General features: G+C 49.6%; 1 protein-coding gene across 1 annotated transcript in view; it reads right to left on the bottom strand.

Moving 5' to 3' along the window:
* Positions 1–19,846, bottom strand: part of C10H1orf21 (chromosome 10 C1orf21 homolog) — a 125,492-nt gene that overhangs the window by 13,386 nt on the left and 92,260 nt on the right. Inside the window, exon 4 of the mRNA XM_071565604.1 lies at positions 3,999–4,075. Coding sequence (XP_071421705.1) covers positions 3,999–4,075 — 77 coding nt within the window. The remainder of the gene's footprint in view (positions 1–3,998; positions 4,076–19,846) is intronic.

The raw sequence follows: 19,846 nt of genomic DNA, 5'->3' as shown, positions 1-19,846 counted from the left end.
GCCAATGGCTGACCACTCTTTCCATGAAGGGATTGTCCTTAATATCCAATGGGCACAACTTGAGGCTGGTTCCTCTTGTCCTATCACCTGTTCCTTGGGAGCAGAGACTGAGAACCACCACAACCTTCTGGCAGGGATTGCAGAGTGAGAAGGTCCCCCCTGAGCCTCCTTTTCTCCAGGCTGAGCCCCCCCAGCTCCTCCTCCTCCTCACAGTTGTGGTCCACAGCCTCTCTCCAATTAATTCTCCAGCACCAAGAGCCTCAGTGAGAGGATTTTGGATTAGTAGAGAGGGTGGGTGATGGTGGCACAGGACCACAGGTGCTTCCCCAAGGCAGGACTCCCAAGCCAGAAGTCCAGGCAGGTCAGATGCCCAGGAAAGGACCAGGACACAGCTGAGAGGGGGTGGCACATGCTGGCTGGGGTGGGACTGCTCTGTTTGTGCCAGGGGGTGGCGAGAAGCTCCTTAATGCATGGAGAACACCTCCATGGGAAGGTGGGACTGGAGCAGCCCCTGGCCCCACAGCAGGGAGGGGCCCATGGGGGGCTGGGGAGCTGTGCCAGGGGCTCAGTGTGGGCAACACCAAAAGATACCAAAGAGGAAGGCTGGGCCCAGTGCCAGCACTGACAGCGATGCCAGTTGGGCAGAAGGACACACAGCTCTGGGGATTTGCTCCAGCACAAAGAGCGGGGCTTGGTTTGCTGAATTCCCACCCTTCCCCTCCTCCTCAGAGGGAGCCTTTCAGCTGCCAGGGGTTAATTCCCTCCCTGAGAGCCCACAAAGGGGCTGCCCTGCCCACAAAGCTGGGCATTCAGGCTGCCCTCGCTGCCAGGATGGACATATACAATGCTCTGCTTATGTGGGACATAAAGGAAGGCTGAGCTCGGAAGTGAAGCCTCAGAGATGGCATTAAACCTAAAGCTGGGCATTCAGGAGTGGAACAATTCACCCCTCAGTGCTGGGGAGGTTTGTCCCCAGCTGTGTGCGGGTCCCTCAGGTCCCACCCCCAGCTCAGGGGGGCAACAGGAGCCTGTTTGGGGCAGCTGAGCCATCACCTGCACACCCAGGGGGCTCCAGGAGGGATCTGAGGGCAGCACAGCCCTTTCTGGGGAGGGAAAGGGCTTGAAAAACACCTTTGCAACACCATAAATCCAGCTTCTAATAAAATGAGATGATACTGCAGTGACTCACCCCAACTGTAAGAAAATTAAAAGAAGGCAGAAGAACCCCAAAGCAGTATTGCATTGCCAAACACATGAGAATTCCCACTGGAGGTCCTGAAGACCTGACAGTTCATGACCTTCACACCAGTTTGTGTGGGCAGGAAAAGTGTCCTCCAATTTACAGATGGAACACACCCCAGTGCTGCCAGAGTGTGTATTTTGGGGACTCTGTAAAAATCCACTGCAGGGCAAGGAACTGAGGATTGGTGACCACTTAAGAGTCAGAAACACATCAAATCAAAGCAGAGTTCTCAGAGAACAGAACAGGAAAAAAGATTTCCCCAAACTGAAATGTGGATTCAATTTTCCTTGTATGAAGCACATCAGAAGGCAGGAGAAGGCATTTTTAAATGTTTCATGGCAGGCTGATGAAGCACATTTTTCCAAAAGCTGGGCTATTTATCCCCGGAATCAGTTCTGTCTGAGTGATGGATTGATTCAGAGGAGCTCTGCCAAGGAGGAGTGAAAACTCCCCTGGGAACTTAATGAATAGTATTTAGGAACAGCCCTGAGGTCCCCAGAGCAAGACATGGATTGTTAGAGATGTCCAGAGAGGCCATGGGAACAGTCAGAGGGCTGGAGCAGCTCTGCATGGAGACAGGGTGGGACACCTGGGGGTGCTCAGCGTGGACAAGAGAAGGCTCTGGGGTGACCTCACTGCAGCCTTTCAATACATCAATATATAACATGGAGAGGAACCTTCCAGAAAGGCTGCAGTGACAGCACAAGGAGCAGCAGTTTTAAGGGACAAGAGGACAGGTTTGGACTAGATATTGGGAAGGAATTGGTGGCTGGGAGGGTGGGCAGGCCCTGGCACAGGTGCCCAGAGAAGCTGTGTCTGCCCCATCCCTGGAGTGTCCAAGGCCAGGTTGGACAGGGCTTGGAGCAGCCTGGGCTGGTGGGAGGTGTCCCTGCCCATGGCAGGGGTTTGGATTAGAGGACTTTTATGTCCCTGCCAACCCAAACCACTCTGAGTGTGTGATTCAGCAGAGTAAAACCCGTCTGAAACACTGTCTTCACTTTATGCTTCAGGCTGTTACTCCCTGAGTTATGAACGTGTCTCAGGGCACCTGGGGGGCTGTGCTCGATCAATAAAGATGCCAGTGGGGTGAGTTTTGATGATGAGCAAACAGAGCAAGTGCCTGAGAGGCCAGGGCAGGGTGTAGGGAGGAAGCCCAGGAAGGTATGGCAGGGCCAACTCTGTCAAAACCCCCGTAAATCCACTTCCTGCTGCCTCCCTCCCCTGCTTTGAGAGTCCCTGTAAAAACCTAAATCCTCCTACAACAGGAAGAGGTCTCACCACCTTCCTTTTCAGCTGCCACATAAACACTCCCTCCATCGTAGAAGAATTTACAATTTGGTACAGAGCCCATGCCTTGTTCAGAAATCCCACCTGTTGCAGAAGAACAGCACTACGAGATGCAGCAGCCACAACTGGCATGGCTTTTAGAAGACAAACCTTAAAAAAACCCCAATTGTACCTGATGGCAGCTGTTGTGCTGACATGCACTGAGCAACTCCAACACATGCAGAAATGCAATGGCAGCTTGGAAAAGCAGTGGAGGTTCTACCAACAACCTGTTCCACTCTGCATCTCTCTGAGAAGGGCACTGATTTTGGCAGGACTGGCATAGAAATATTTACCTCTGCCAAAAAACTGGCTTTCTGGTGAATGCATGCCAGTTATGATTTTTAAAATGATGAGTTTGATGAAAGAATGGAGCCCCTGACCCCACTCAGTTCCTCTCTTTGGATGTACCAAGAGATGAGCCACGAAAAGAACAGCCCTTTTTCACTCCAGAGTAATTAGCCCACGTAAGAGCATCTTAAATACACTTCTGACTCTGCTGGGAAGGGTCAAGCCCCAATAATGAGGTTCAGCTTGACTAAAGGGTGATTTTCCCTCCACCTCCCTCCTGTGAACTTCTCTGCAATTACATCCAAAGCACTCCATTTTTCCCTTTGAAAGGAGGCTGAATTATGCTGTCAGTTAATTAGGAAATTACTAAAGTTTCTAGACTTGAAACTGTGTCCAAAGCACTTGATATTCAGCAAGTTTAAGTTAATAAGCGCCCTGAGGGCAGGGCATAAAGAACAGCATTTCCACAGAGCTCAAAATCCAACAGCAAAGCTCCTTCACTTGGTCCTTACCAGCCCAATGTACAGCTCCATGGAATCTGTTCTTTTCAAGCCAATTAGTGATTAAAATGTAACAGTGATTTAGATAAGAAAGGAGTTGCTAACACCAATAAGCAGCTCTGTGACAAGAGTTCAATATTTCATGGCATATGTGGCACTGAGTGCCCTCAGCCAGGGGATGGGCACAGAACTGCCAACCAAGGGTGGAAAACCTCTCCCCTACAAAACAACCCTCACTTTAATGTCACAATTGAACTGGAAGAACTCTACCATTCCCACCCCCAGGCTGCTCCTCTAAACCAGGAGTGAAAACCTCCCTGGGAATTTAACTGAGAGTATTCAGGAATTCAATTTTAATTACGGAGATTCAATTTTATTTATGTGTAAGTCGTATGGAAAGGTGAGAAATGGCACAGGGTGGGTCTCCTGTCAGCCCCAACCAGATGCACCTCACCTGTCTGTAAGTCCTGCATCTGTGCTTTGCAAAGGAGAGGATGCTGCCCAGTGTGCCCTGGGCATGGTTTTAGGGCTGCCAGGGCACCACCTGCTCCTCCCTGGGCACTGACCCTGAATCCCACAGCTGCTGCTTCACCCCCTGTTCATCTGCATAGGATTGGAACAACAAAAAAGGGACTTACTTTGCTCTGGGTTGATGGACTAATCCTGGGACCTCTTTATTAGACTTAAGTCTTACGTTTGAACTGGCACTTTTTTCCTGTAACACACAAAAAACACACGACAGAGACACCATCAGTATTTCTGGAGCAGCAGAGGGTGACAGGCCCTTGTCATCACAACGTCCCACTTGGAGGGCTCCAGGCTCTTCCACCTGCACAGCCCAACCGGACAAGCCCTGGGAGAAGGCAATTCAAGGCCACACAACTGATGCAATGACCTCTGGTGGACAAGCTGTGACTGCCCCTCACGGCCTTGGTGTGGGGGAAGAGCTGCCTCTGGGGCACTGAGCACAACCCCTGGAACAGGAGGAGCGCCCCTCTGGCTTGGCTCCTCCAGGGCTGTGCCAACACCAACACCAGCTGGCACCTCTGGCAGGAGGGCAGAGCCCCAGAGGGCCCCAGGCTGGCTGGGAACATCCTTGGGAAACACCAGTGTTGAGGAAGTCACAGGTGGGAGGAAGCACAGGATGAACATGGCAGTGTGAGGAGCAGCAGTGGCAGACTCGACCTGCCCTGCCACAAAAGTGGGCACAAGGAAGGGAATCTAAAGTAAACAATAATTGGACACCACACACAGACCTTTATGACCAAGTGAATGCCCCCTTTATTACACACTCCACATGGTTTATGCAGAGTTAATGCTACGTACTGTTGGCTACATTGAACCTCACACCACGGAACTGCAAATCCCAATTGGTTATAACCCGTATCTCACAAGTCCAATGTTTATATTATCTCATCCTCCATGTTTTCAGGTGCACCTGGGAGTGCTGTGAGAAACCTGAGCAGTTCTCATGAGAAACCTCTGGGGAGTTGCTAACTCCTCCAAGCAGCTGTGACTTTGTTTATTCTTAGCTGCCTCCAGTCTCACAGGGTTGATGCAGGTTGGATTGGTCATGAGCCCATTTTCTGAAAGAAACCCCTCCACAGAGCCCATCTGAGGGAGGATATGGACCTGCTGGAGAGGCCACCAAGATGAGTGAAGCTGGGAGAGCTGGGGGGCTCACCTGGAGAAGAGAAGGCTCCAGGGAGACCTGAGAGCCCCTTCAGTGCCTAAAGAGGCTCCAGAGGAGTTGGAGAGGGGGTGGGACTGGATAATCTTTAAGGTCTCTGCCAACATAACACTATGTTTATAGTCAAGAACACAGCCATGTTTCCTGCAGAGCATCAGAAACACTCAAAGTACCTTGAGAAAGGCAGGAGAACAGAAAAGAGATGAGAGGCAGCACTTGGAGGTTCTGTAACCAAAACTCTGTGCACACACAACTCTGTTACCTCCAAACCCCTTGGACAGGACACGGCCCCTTCCAGCCCCTCCCAGTGCCATGGGGGAGGCAAAGCTGCTGGTGTACATGGGCAGAGCTCTGAGTCCAACCTCACAGAGCCCTCTGAATTTCTCAGCCATGCCAATTTAAGAAACAGAAACCCCAAAATCAGTGGGTTTGTGGGTAATCTTGGTGGTTCTGTTTAGTCTTGGAATGTCTGAATCACACAACATGATTTTGGAGAGGGCTATGAAATACTGAATAAAAAAAAAGGAGGCTGTCTAGCAGTTAATATTTGAATGAATGATCCCACCAGGGCTGTGAACACCAACTGCCTCAGCACACTTAGCACTGTTTAATGCAGATCTTCTAACCCTCCTCAGCAGGAAACGGTGTCTTGCATGATAATAACAGTGAGAGACAAACAAGCCCTTCCTCCAGGTTTTACCAAGGGTCTGTTTGCCACATCCTACCAGCCAGTGCCTCCCCCTGGTCCTGTGGTGTCAACTCAAATCAGCAGAAGATCAAATCAAAGCATCTTCCCAAGCACCTTCACCAGCACTGAGTGACTGGGCAGTGGGTGTGTGTGATGGCCATGCAGGAACCTCCCAGGAGCTCAGTCTGACCCTCACAACTGTCCAGCAGGATTAAAAGAGAGGGATGGGTCTCATGGAGAAGACATTCATGAAGAAGACACCAAAGTCAGGAATCAGCTAAACCCCAAACTCATGCACCAGGTGAGCTGTTGTCATCAGCTCCAGTCCAGGGGAAGGGGAAAGGGAAGGGTGAAAAGGGAATAGAAGGGGAAAGGGGAAGGGAAGCTCTGACCTGCAGCTCCTGTGTCAGGAGCTTTGATAAATCATGGCAGGACAAATCCAGCTCAGATGATCATGGCAGGGCAAACCCAGCTTTGATGATCATGGCAGGACAAACCCACCTCTGATGATCATGGCAGGGCAAACCCAGCTCAGATGATCATGGCAGGACAAACCCAGCTCTGATGATCATGGCAGGGCAAACCCAGCTCTGATGATCATGGCAGGACAAACCCAGCTCAGATGATCATGGCAGGACAAACCCAGCTCTGATGATCATGGCAGGACAAACCCAGCTCTGATGATCATGGCAGGACAAACCCAGCTCTGATGATCATGGCAGGACAAACCCAGCTTTGATGATCATGGCAGGACAAACCCAGCTCTGATGATCATGGCAGGACAAACCCAGCTCTGATGATCATGGCAGGATAAACCCAGCTCTGATGATCATGGCAGGGCAAACCCACCTTTGATGATCATGGCAGGACAAACCCAGCTCTGATGATCACGGCAGGACAAACCCAGCTCTGATGATCATGGCAGGACAAACCCAGCTTTGCACATCTCTGCTCATGGGTTGGTGTCAGTGCAGCTCTGCCAGAATCAGCACAAACCTAAAAATTCAGCCTAAAGAAACTTCTGGCACTTCAGAATAAATAGAAAGGCACAAGAAAAATATATGTTGCCTTCTCTCTGTGGTTCCCAGAGCAATATTCAGAATATTAACAGACTGACGTAGGGAAAGGGAGATAAAGTATCAGTTTACTTGACTTCAAGATTGCACAGTTAATTCCTTCCCTCCTATTGCTCCTGATAATTAACACACCTCAATTATGTACTGCAACTCTCGTGTTTAAGCAGAGATTATGTTACCTTCTCCATCTGCTGCTCAGCAGGAACAAACACAAAAAGAGGAATTAAGAGAAAAATAAACCCCAAGCAGGTCTTGAACTGGCTCATTGCTTTGTTTATATTATTTATGAAAGGAGGATTTCGTTGCACTGATAGAGATATTGGCTTGGATAAAAATAGATATTGAAAAATACCTATTCCAAATACAAACAAATCGACTGCTTTTTCCTCATCACTTTGTAGACAAACTGAATTACCAGAATTAATGGTGCTCACAGAAAAAAGGTGAAATGCTTTAATGCAGTCAGATGGTTCTTCCAGGCTGACTTGACTCGGATTGAAGGGGCACATTTCACAGTCCAACCTCATTTTCTCCCCTATTTAACAATCAATAAGTCACCACACATCAACAGACCCCACACACCAACAGAACCACACCTGGCTTTAGAGCCCAAATCTGCTGCAAATGGAAAGGCATTTGCACAAGTTTGTTTTTAATTTAGCTCTGCTCATAAGGATTAGCTAAAATAAATGCAGCAAGTGCTGCCTCCCGCCCAGGCTTAAAGGAAGCCCAGGATGCTGCACCAGCACAAAGGGGGAACAACGGGCATTTCCCTCCCTGTTATTGGGCAATTAATCATTATCAAGGGTGGCTCTCACCCAGCCAAGGTGATTTCACTGGACAGATCCATTAATAAGTGTTAATTCCTCCATGAAGGACACCCCCTCTGCCCAGTTTGAGGGCACTGCCAGATGGCAGTGACTCTGCTGCCAGATGCTGTTGGCACAGCCACAGCCACCACTGCCACTGCAATTACAGACCTGTCAGCACCTCCCAAACCTAAAACACCAGCCTAAAGAAATTTCTGCCACTTAATAATAAATAGAAAGGCACAAGCTGCTGATGGTTCTTCTCCCTCCCCCTCTCAACAGTCACAGCTTATTAGAGAAGGGCAGATTTTTAAGAAGTGCTTCCAGAAGAGCTGCCATATTTTATGAAGAGATTATACTTTATTTCAAGTATCTATAAATTTCTTAAATTGGCCAAGAAATCCACAGGAATTTCTGCATGGAAAGGGTGGTCAGGCCTTGGAAGGGGCTGCCCAGGTGGAGTCCCCACGCCTGGAGGTGTTCAAAAGTCATGTGGATGTGGCACTTGGGGAGCCCTGGGGACACTTGGGTCAGTGGTGGCCTTGGCAGTGCTGGGGAATGGTTGGACTCCACAACCTTAGAGGTCTTTCCCAACCAAATAATTTTATGATTCTAAGTCAGTAAAACTTAGTGGATTCTTAGTTTCAGGTCTGTTTTTTGTTTGATTTGCAGAAGGCTGAAGTGTCCAGTTTGTAACCTGGAAGCACCAGTGTTGGAAGTGGCAGATACCTCCAGATTAGGATGATTTTAAAAATTAATTTGTCTTTGTAGATTTGCTACTAAAATACATTGAGGCAAATAGAAACAACCAAGGTGTCTCTAGAAAGGGATCATATTTTAATTCAATATTGGTAGTTTAGTGCTATTCAAATATTCATAAAATAATAATCCTGATTTATATGGAGATGACACTTTCCTTCCAAAGAGCCCACAGCACCTTCAAACTCCTTTCTGGAGCCATTAAAATCATTTAGGGGAAAAATGAAGTCTTTGTTTTCCTTTTATACCATAAACTATTCTTTAAAATTGCAAAGGAGAAATTCTTCATTCTTTAAATTTGAAAAGGAGGAAACCCAATGCATCAGTTGGAAGTGGAAGGATGAGATACCCAACTTTAAAATGCCAGCCCAGCACTCCATACCTTCTCAGTCACAAGGACAAGCCTTGGGCAATAATATTCCACATGGACTGTCTTGATGCATCAGGATGAAACAGGAGAAGAGCTGAGCCCTGAGAACCTACTGCAGTTTCCCTGCTCTGGACACACATAAGTAGTTATTTTTGGTGCTACCCTTTGGCAGGAAGAGCCTCTCTTTTTCTCCATCTACCTGGAAACAAACCCACTTGAAAATGTTATTCAGACTAACTTTATAACCAAGCACTGAAAAATCTCAGATGGTGGTCAAAAGAGATTATTCTTGGATATGACATTGTCCCAGTGTGTACATGCATCTCACCCAGAAGGGGGTCCTGGGCAGAGCCACAGAAGAATCTCCTGACTTGGAAGGCCCTGCAGGCGACAGCCAGCCCCAGGAGCAGAGAGCACTGTCCCCCACTGCACATCCCCTCCAAAATGCACCCCAGAGTTCCAGCCAGGCTCAGCCATGGACCTGCTCTTCATGGCACAGCTCAAGGAGAGACATGGAAATGGATGCTCGTGGTGGGATGACACCGAAGGAAGATCAGAAGGACCTCCCACCCCGCCCAAGGAAGTCTTCCTGAAAACCAACCTCCTACCTCAGCAGTCAGGAGAGGAGCCAACATTGGGACAAACCCCCCTGCTCTCTCCAGTGCAGCTCCCAGGGGGTGTGGATGCAGCCACAGAGACTCCTGAACACCAACTGGGGCACGAGACAAGGGGTGTTGGCCCCAGCTCAGCAATGACACCCCTCTTGCCCCAGGCTCCTGCAAAGTGTGTGCAACCCACCAGGGGACCTCAGTTCTAAGGGAGAACCTTGGAATTGAGGCTCTTGGGGCAACAGCAGTGTCCAGCCTTGGCCCTCTGCCCGAGTGCTGCTGCCTGGAGCACCTTGGAGGAGGACCTGAGGACACGGCTGTGGCTGTGGGGCTGGATGAAGCTTGTCATCATTTCACAGTAACACTTCAAAGGAATGTTGTAATAAATATTAATGCTGTATCAGGCCAAACCCCCCTCAAGTGAGCAGGAAGGATTGGCCCATGATGCCTTACTCCTGTCAGTACCTCCATCCTGGGAGATCTCCAAAAGGTCCCTGGGCAGGAGGCTCTGGATGGTCCTGCCTGAGTCACAGGAATGAACCAGATGACTACCAGAGGTCTCTTCCAACCTCATCCTGCCTGTAATTCTGTGATGAAGTATCTTAATAAATCAGGCACTGAAAAACCCGCTTTTGGTTTGTTGAGTTTAACCCCCAGGTGGCAGAGGGAGAGCCCAGAGCCATTCAGGAATGCCAGGGGAAGGCAGCAGCATACACAGTGGAGACAAACCTGATTGTGCCAACCCAGCCACCATCAGGCAGTGAGTCTGCACTGGCACAGGGAGTGCAACCAGCTTTGGCAGAGAAAAACCCTGTGCTTTCATCAGAGCTTCCAAATGTGTCCCAGACCTCAGCTTGAAGGTCTGAATCAAGCTCCTCCTTCCCAGGGAATTCTGCTGCAGCAACTCCCCCTCCTGAAATGCAATATGGAAGAGCAGGATTTGGAAAGCACAGAACCCCCCCCAAATTTACTGAGAAAACCAGAAAGGTATAAATCCTGAGCAGCTTTTCCACAGCCCAGCAGAAAGACACTGAGAATCACTGCAATCTGAGAAAACAGAGAATGCTGCCTTGAGTGTTTGTTTTAACAGCAAATAAATAAATCCAACCCACGTGGAGATCCTTCTCCAGACTGGGATCATCCTCTAAAGAAGCCAACACAGAAATTCAGGGCAAAAGGGAGGGTGGGAAGAATGAAATGATGCCACAGAAGGGTATTGGATCACAAGGAAACTGGGTGGATTTGGACACCAAGCAAAAAGCCACTGGGTGCAGGCTGAGAACATGCTACAGAATGGTTTAAATGAAGCTGAATTCAGCCCTCCAAGGGAGGAGGCAAAGCTCCTCCCAGAGCTGGAGGCAGGGCCACAGACCTGCTTTGGCTGCAGCTCCAGCTCTGCTGCCTCTCCAACACTGAACTCCCTCTCCAAGGATGTCCAACCTGAGGTTCCTCACCTGATGTTCAGGTTTCCTGGATCAGCTGGTTGTGAGTTTGGCTGAAACTGGCACAGTAACTCATTTCTAGCTGCTTCTTAAAACCCTTTTGCGATGTCAAAAACCACAGGGACTTACTAGAAGAACATCTCACATGCCTGTGACACTCAACTCTTGCTCCAGGACCTCAAAAATCAGAGAAATCCAACCATAAGTGTAAAGTTGGGAGAAAAAAAGAAGAAAAATGAAGGAAGAAAGAGGAAAATGCTCCCTCTGGAGTGAGTTGCAGGACTTCTCCTGCAATATCTAAATATAGTTTACTCTCAGCTACAGTCAATGGGCTTTGAGCTTTGATGGAGAATATCATTAAAGATCAGGGGGAAAAGAAAAGAAGGGCAATTCCCACCACTACAGGGTTTTCACAGAGCATTAATATTTACTAACTCTAATAGCTACAACTTTGCAAACATCCTTATCAGCTTTTCAACTCCATCTCCCTCCCAGTCAATATTAGCAAGTCTGGACTAATTGGTTACAGTAACACCAATTAATTCTGCCTAGTAACCAAACACCAGGAAGGCTGTAGACAAAGTGAAAAGTAGCTCTGGGAGCAGCTGTCTGAGGTCAGGAACCTCAGGTAGGTAGGTAGGCATCTGAAATGACTTGCCATCCTGCTCCCTTCCACAGCTCTCAGGGGCTGTCATGCCACATGTTGGAATCCTCTTGGTTCTACAGGGCTTGGGACACCAAGGTCCAGAAAATAAAATGTGGATTTCCATATCACAGTTCTTTTCTGCAGACAGACTGTGTCCCAGTTCAGCAGGTGGGACCAGTTTATCCCTGTGTGGGTGTGACCAAAGCTCTGCATTCTAAACCCTCTGGGCCATTGCCCAGAAACTGTTCCCAATGGCCCATTGGCAGCAGCTGCCCAGGGCACAGCTGAGCCCTCAGGCTGGGAGCTGGCTGGGAAAGAAGCCTGGCAGAGGAGCTGGGAGAACTCCCCTCCAGGGACTCCTTGGCACCTCCACACCCACCTGAGGGCTCAGCTCTGCTCATGGGCCAGCAACCATTCCAAAATCCCCCCTGACTCCCAGAGTCAGATCCCCCAGCGTGGAACTCCCTGCCCTGGGGGAGGCACTGGGGGCTCCCACCTGCACCTGAGGGGAGAGAATCTTGGGGTTTGGGGACTTCTGGAACCACTCATGGGATCCAGAGGAGGAGCAGAACCTGGACAGGAGGAGCCCACCACTCTCCACCAGACTGTGACATCACCTGCACCAACAGGTTTGTCCCTTCCTTTTCCTTTGGACTCGGAGGAACCACGTGGGGCTCAGCACAGGGGCCACCAAACCCCACTGTGTTTGTGCCCCAGGGGGCTGGGTTAGACTGCTGGGTTTGTGGGTTAAACCCAATTTCTCTTTGTGTCACTGCATTCATTGTAATATTGTTATTAAATTGTAACCTGGTTTATAACCTCTTTTGTGTTGGGTTCGTTTCTCCTGCCAGTTTACCTTTAAACCAGCACACATGGCCATGAGCTCACCCAGCACTGGGATCTTGGATCTGCTCCCTGGGAAGGGACTGGCCATGGAAAAGGAGGGATCATTCACCGTGCCAGGGACGGATCCTTCACACACCCCAACATTTCAATGTCTCCTTGATCAGAGCATGACACAACATTGTGAAACTGAGATCAGTCTCCTGAGATCTTCTCATGGTATCAACCACCACAGCAGGAAGTACCACCCAATGCAGCACATGGGGCACGTACCCAGACCACTCCAAGAACTCTGTCTAACCTTTTCCCCAAAGTCCTGTCCTGCAGGTTTTCTCAACAGTTTGTCTCTCCTTCTGCCACTTCCCTGAAAGTTCCAACATTTATCCAAGCTTTAATCCTTGCCTGATGCCTTCCAAGTTCCAACATTTATCCAACCTTTAATCCTTGCCTGGTGCTTTCCTGCTTCTCTCAGTAGTCACAGAGAAAAAAACACTGTCATGCCTTTTAAAGCAACCTTTTCTATTTGGGGTGACTGGTGTTCCCTTCTGTATTTTTAGGCCAAACAAATCAATTAATTCCATCCTCCATTCCAGCTCTAACCCTCTTATTCCTGTCCCTCCCCTCTGGGCTCTTTCCCATCTGCATCTTTTCTGCAGAGCACATTTCCAGTTTCAGCCACAGCCTTGCTCAAGTCAGGATGGATCAAATGTCCCGCTGTATTTGTATTTTTTATGCCTGTTTTTAATGCATTGCCTCAAAGGAGTGAGGGTCACCTGCCACAGGTACAGGGTGGGTCTGCAACTGAGGCATTCCCACTTTAAAGAGATGATGCAAATAAATGGTGAAGGAGAGTTTAGCTGGGCACAACTTCTCCAATGGGTACAAAATTTTGTGGTACAGTGTTCAAGATCCCTCTCAAGCCAAAAAAGGTGGTGGGGATGGTTTGTCTCCCTACCTAAATCCTTGGAGTATCTAATGAAACAGAAATACGGGGAAGTAAAATATCAGCATGTTCCATGATTCACAGTCCACCAGGTCATCTTAGAATTGAAAAACATCTCATGCAACAAGCAAAACAGGTATTCCTAAATCAGTTCACTTTTCCTACTTCTCACCCAAACTAGCTTCCAAGTCTGCCATCTCCAGATGCCAAGCTTTAGCACACACTCTATTTTTGTTTCAAGTCAGATGGGCACAAAGACAAGTACCTCTAGAATTTACCAGGGTGGTCCCATCACAGGAATATTCAGAAAATGATGGCTCAACATGTACCACAAGAGGTGCAGCACTCCCAAGCAGGAAAGCTTTCTGCCTGGGCCAGACCCCAGGGCAGGGTCCCAGCCACAGCACTTGCAGTGAGGGGAAAACCAGAGTTAGGCATGGAAATTCTGCCTCCTTTTCCACTGCACTGTTGCACTGTTAGCATTCCATTACTTCCCTACATTTAATTAACTCCTTGTTGAATCTTAGTGTGATAATGCGAACTTTGATTCCAACCATCCACCAGGTCAGTGCTGTGATCCTAACAGCAAAAATAGGTTTTATTGAAGTCACTCAAGGCCCGTAATCCCCCTGCCTTTGTATAACACTGTGAGCCACATGAAAGCACAGGAGCTACAACAGGCCAAGAATCTTCCCTGACTGCCCCTGAGAGCGTTTACAAATAGAATCCATTTTGAAATCAGAATCAGTTGGCTCTGATTAATAACCCTCACTTGTTCATATCTCTGGCAAAACCAAGAGCACCAGACATGCCCATCAAGGCTCTCTGCAGATGTTCCCCCAAAGACCAGGTCAGGTAATTTATTCTGCCTAAACTTCCACCTTCTAAACAGCCCATAGCAGAGACCCATGACATGAAGTCCTCCCTTGGCCTTTCTCTGCCTCACTGTCCTAGTCCAGCGGGTGGGACCAGTTTATCCCTGTGTGGGTGAGACCAAAGCTGTGCATTCTAAACCCTCTGGGCCATTGCCCAGCAACTGGTACCAATGGACCACTGGCAGGAGCTGCCCAGGGCACAGCTGAGCCCTCAGGCTGGGAGCTGGCTGGGAAAGAAGCCTGGCAGAGGAGCTGGGAGAACTGCCCTGCAGGGACTCCTTGGCACCTCCACACCCACCTGAGGGCTCAGCTCTGCTCATGGGCCAGCAACCATTCCAAAATCCCCCCTGACTCCCAGAGTCAGATCCCCCAGTGTGGAACTCCCTGCCCTGGGGGAGGCACTGGGGGCTCCCACCTGCACCTCAGGGGAGAGAATCTTGGGCTTTGGGGACTTCTGGGACCACTCATGGGATCCAGAGGAGGAGCAGAACCTGGACAGGAGGAGCCCACCACTCTCCACCAGACTGTGACATCATCTGCACCAACAGGTTTTCCCTTCCTTTTACTTTGGACTCGGAGGAACCACGTGGGGCTCAGCACAGGGGCCACCAAACCCCACTGTGTTTGTGCCCCAGGGAGCTGGGTTAGACTGCTGGGGTTTGTGGGTTTGTTGCATTTATTGTAATATTGTCATTCAATTTTAACTCTGCCTCTTGTGTTGGGTTTGTTTCTCCTGCCAGTTTACCTTTAAACCTACACACTCACACTTTGCAAACTCTTAAAACCAGACCAGAGACCTGACAAGACTCAAAACATCAAGACCTTGCAAGGAGCACACCTGACCTTCCAGCAGGGTCATCAACTCTTTAGAAACACCAAAAACCAGAATAAGTAACTTCCCAAAGGCAACCAGTAACACTGTGCTTGGTGATCAGCAGCCAAATGCCACAGTGCTCCCACAACACTTCCCAACAGGAGGGACTGGGAAAGCACTTCTGGGACAAACCAAGGGGTGAAATGCATGTCAGGATCATGTTCTACCATCACCAGTGACATGCAGAAGTGCCCTGCACACAGAGCACAGCCTCCCACACCACCCAGGCTGGGGGTTGTGACGGAGAACAGCCCAAGGAACTGTGCCATTGTTGAGCTTTCCTGATGTGAACCTCAACCAGGTACCCTTTGCTCCTGGATCCACACCGCACTTATGACCCATTCCATGTCACAGAGGTGCCTGAATCCCCCCTGGGGTGGCGGTGCCTGCACCCATTGGCTGCTCCCCTCGGGATCTGGCGGCTCTGCCAGCAGGACACCAGACCTGCTGACCACCAGTCCTGCAGTTCCTGCACACAACAAGGACACGAGCGACTCCACACCGGAAGGACTCAGTGCCACACAGCTCTGGGTGTTGGGAACAGCGGGCTGAGCTGTGCAGGAGGGGAGGCTGAAGGGGAGGACAACCCACCACAGCAGCAGCTCAAGAAGCCTGTGCTGGAGGCACAACTGCTACAATAACCTTCAGCAGAGGAAGGAAGGGCAAACAGCAGATGGGGACCACAAGATGAGGGCACTTTTATGATGTTTAGACTTCACTTAAACAACAGTGATGATGTGAGTGTAATGAGCAGAAGGAAACATGCTCCTTTCAGCCAAGGCTCCTCTACTTGTTTTATCCAAATGAAGACTCTCACATGGCCTAAACTCAGAGCTTCATGAAGTTCCAGGACCATAAAAGCCTCTGTGCTACAGTGTACAGGGCTCTGCCCTTTGCTTCAGGGATCCCAAGGCCTTGCCCTGTGCCCACGGACTGTCCCCTGCAGCTCCCCAAGGACTGTCCCCTGCAGCCCTGCCATGGACTGTCCCCTGCAGCCCTGCCATGGACTGTCCCCTGCAGCCCGCCATGGACTGTCCCCTGCAGCCCCCCATGGACCGTCCCCTGCAGCCCCCCAAGGACTGTCCCCTGCAGCCCCCCATGGACTGTCCCCTGCAGCTCCCCAAGGACTGTCCCCTGCAGCCCCCCAAGGACTGTCCCCTGCAGCCCTGCCATGGACTGTCCCCTGCAGTCTCCCAAGGACTGTCCCCTGCAGCCCTGCCATGGACTGTCCCCTGCAGTCTCCCAAGGACTGTCCCCTGCAGCTCCCCAAGGACTGTCCCCTGCAGCCCCCCAAGGACTGTCCCCTGCAGCCCCCCAAGGACTGTCCCCTGCAGCTCCCCAAGGACTGTCCCCTGCAGCCCCCCAAGGACTGTCCCCTGCAGCCCCCCAAGGACTGTCCCCTGCAGTCTCCCAAGGACTGTCCCCTGCAGCCCCCCATGGACTGTCCCCTGCAGCTCCCCAAGGACTGTCCCCTGCAGCCCTGCCATGGACTGTCCCCTGCAGCCCCCCATGGACTGTCCCCTGCAGCCCCCCAAGGACTGTCCCCTGCAGTCCTGCCATGGACTGAACCCTGCTGCTCCCACGCCAAGGGAGCCACCTGTGGTTACCCCACCCCACACTGAGCCCGTTCCCATCTGGAAAGACAAAACCCTCAGATGATTGGGTGGTCTGCTCATAATTCTCAAATTCACAGTTGGGTTTAAGCCCCAGATTCCTGGAGCTTAAAATCCCTTCCAATGGATACCAATATCAGCTGGGCTGTTGTGCTCCAGCCCCCAGGGGACACAGGGGACCTGCAGGGCCACCAAGACACTCAGCATGTGCTCTCCTCAACTATCAGAGACTCTGGTCAACAGTGAGAAAGCAACACATCTTCAGAGACTATTTTTCAGCATTCAAAGGTGTTTCTTTTCCTCTTGGTAGGTCCTTCTCTCATTAAGAGTGCAGCTTCACAGTCAGTTTGGGATCACGGAATGGTTTGGGTTGGAAGTGATCTCAAGGCTCATCCATTGGCAGGGACACCTTCCACTACACCAGGTTGCCTTGTCCTACCTGGCCTTTGAACACCTCCAGGGATGGGGCAGTCACAATTTGGGGCAGTTTGACTGAAGTCTGTCACTAAAAGAAAAAGGATTCCAGAAGAGAAACCACAGATGTATCAGGAATAGGTTCCTTCATCCCAAACATTCAAGAAACTGGACTTCCCAGACGAATTATGAAAGCAAATTTCACAGCATAATTATCTTGCTAAAAGATCTATGCTTTGTTTAAAATTACTTAACATCTAAGTATTGATTAAAACTTTGTAGAATGACTGTTTTTCACAAAAAGCAGAGTACAGTGAATAATTTCAAGACAAGGAAAAATAACGCAATAACTAGCAACATGATTTAATTCTACATGCTGCACTCTGCTCCCTGTTATATTTGGTTGCAGCCATCAGCCTACTGTAAAAGCCAGCCAAGAATTCTTCAAGCCTGCCAGAGCTACAAATACTGGCCAGAAATAACTGTCAGATCACAGCTCAGCTTCCAACAAGTAAGATGCTGGACTTTCACAGCCAGGAAAACACAAGGTGCAAAGGACAATAAAAAATGGGCTTATTTAACCCTGCTGGAATGCATCAGATCCAAAGAATCCAAGTGCTCCTGATCCTGTAGGGCTGCAGCATGACAAACACACTCCATTGGATACTCAGCCCCCCTGAGTCAGATCAGTCTGGAGGATTCAACCACCCAACTGCTGGCTGTTCCCCAAGGAGCATGAGGCAATGATTTCCACCCCTCAGCAACCCAAGCAGCTTTTTCTTGGGAAAAAAGCTTTACCTTGCATTAAATGCATCGATTTTTCCACTCTGTGTACCCAACAGCAGTGTCAGGCAAGAGCTCACCCACCACAGTGTTCATGGACCTGCTAATTGTTTCAAAGCACTCATTAAACATAGGCAATGTGGTGTAATTAGGTGTAACTGCAGGGGCAGCTTCAGCCAACAGGGGCATCTCCAAGAGAAACACGTTGACTCAGACAAGCCCTGAGGAAGTTTGGGCTTTGTATTTATTAACTTTAGGGTAGAATCTTGTCAGCCACAGCCAGTCCCACCCATGCCAGCAAACCCTTCTCCCAGAGGGACATCTGGAGGGTGAGGATCTCTCAAAGAAAACTCTTTGCTCTGTTATGCAGGACTCAGACATCCCATGTACAAACCTAAGAAATTAGGAAAAAACAAAAAAAACCCGAGAAGCAAACCCTAATTGTTCATTTTGGATCAGGAAACAATGAGGAGCAAACCCCAGTTCTGCATCCTGGCTCGGTCACAGTGTGCAGATGCTCAGCCTCAAAGCCAGGACAGCTGCTGGAAGGTCATGTTGTCCCCCACCCCATGCTGGAGCAGCAGCAGTGCTCAACCACCCAAACAGAACATTCACTGAATTCCAGTGAAAACACATCCTGGAAAGTGCCTCTGATTGGAATCAGGAAAGTTCTTCAGATGAGTTCAAGTGTAAATATATTGGAGGAACTGATTCTGAAAGAAATAAATGTGAAGCAGGATTTGTATATTATTTTAAAGAAGAAGAGAGAGCCCTTTTCCAAGCTCAGTTTGATGATGTCAGAAGTTCACTACTTACACATCTGTGCTGATGGACCAGACTTTGATTAACACTGATGAGCAAAGCTGGCTGGGGAGAAGCTCCTCCACAGTGGAACACTGTTAAAATGAAGGAATATATCAAGTAGGATCTTGTTGGTATCTGTCCTGGAGCTGCATTCCCACCAGGGACTGGGATGATGAATAATAAGGAACTGGAGCCTGTGGCTGCTTTCCAAAACCACAGAGAGCATCCAGCCAGGAAAGACTCCGCTTTGCAGGGCTCCAAGTTCTCCTTTGAGAGATGTCCTGAAAAAATCAGGAGGTGATTCAAAGAGAGCCCAAGTGGCAGGCATTACCCTTTGGCAGAAACAACCAATGGGATACACCCAGGACAGAACCGGCAGCTCAGGCAGGAATTCTGCTGCACAGGATCTGTGAGCCTCCTGGGCACCAGCCAACTGGATCATGCTCTGGCAGCAGAGCCAAGCACTGCCCTGAGGGATGTGAAAGATGGGAGGGGCTGCAAAACACACAACTTTCTGCAGCTGCAGGCACCAAGAACACCTCAAAGGACAAGAACAACTACAGCTCCACATGGAGTGCACAAAACAGCCCATGAGCTGGAGATGCTCGACCTCAAAGGTGACAGAAGGGAGACACAACCCCCATGACAAATCCACCCTTAACCTGGAAGCTGGGATAGTCAAACCATCTCACCATCCACCACTTGGGTGGCAGGACTCAAGTCCTGTTTCCTCCACAATCCCCAAATGCCTCCCCTTTGCCACTGCTCCTATTCCACCCATCCATCCCAGTCCACTGCCATGACTTTGGTCCTAACACCTTCTTTATTCTGGTAAGGCAAGGAGCTTGGAGAAAGAGCAGAATAAACTCTTGGTGGCTCCCACCCCAGTGCTCAGCTCCTCCAAACTCCATTAATCACCAGGAGCCACTGGCAGCTCACTGTTTGCCAGCAAGATACACCAAAGGAATAAGTGATTTCACATTCTGCTTTTGCAGACAAGCTATTAAATTTCCGTCCTGTGCTGCTGTAATCAAGAATAGTTAATTAAGCTGTTCCCTTGATAGGAATTTTTATCATTCAGTCCCAGCCATACATCACTTTCCCAGACTCAGACTGGGGCCATGATGCAGGTTTGCAATCTATCTTTCCAAATTAATCTGTCACCCTTTTGTAAACTCCAGGTGGGTCACCAGGCCAAGTTTGGGGACACAGAGGACTGGAGGGCAAGTGGGGCTGGAGCACCAGGTCA

Source organism: Pithys albifrons, chromosome 10 (assembly GCF_047495875.1).
Source record: "Pithys albifrons albifrons isolate INPA30051 chromosome 10, PitAlb_v1, whole genome shotgun sequence".
NCBI classification, from domain to species: domain Eukaryota; kingdom Metazoa; phylum Chordata; class Aves; order Passeriformes; family Thamnophilidae; genus Pithys; species Pithys albifrons.
Note: the sequence above shows the minus strand (reverse complement) of the source record. Positions and strands in the feature narration are given on the sequence as shown.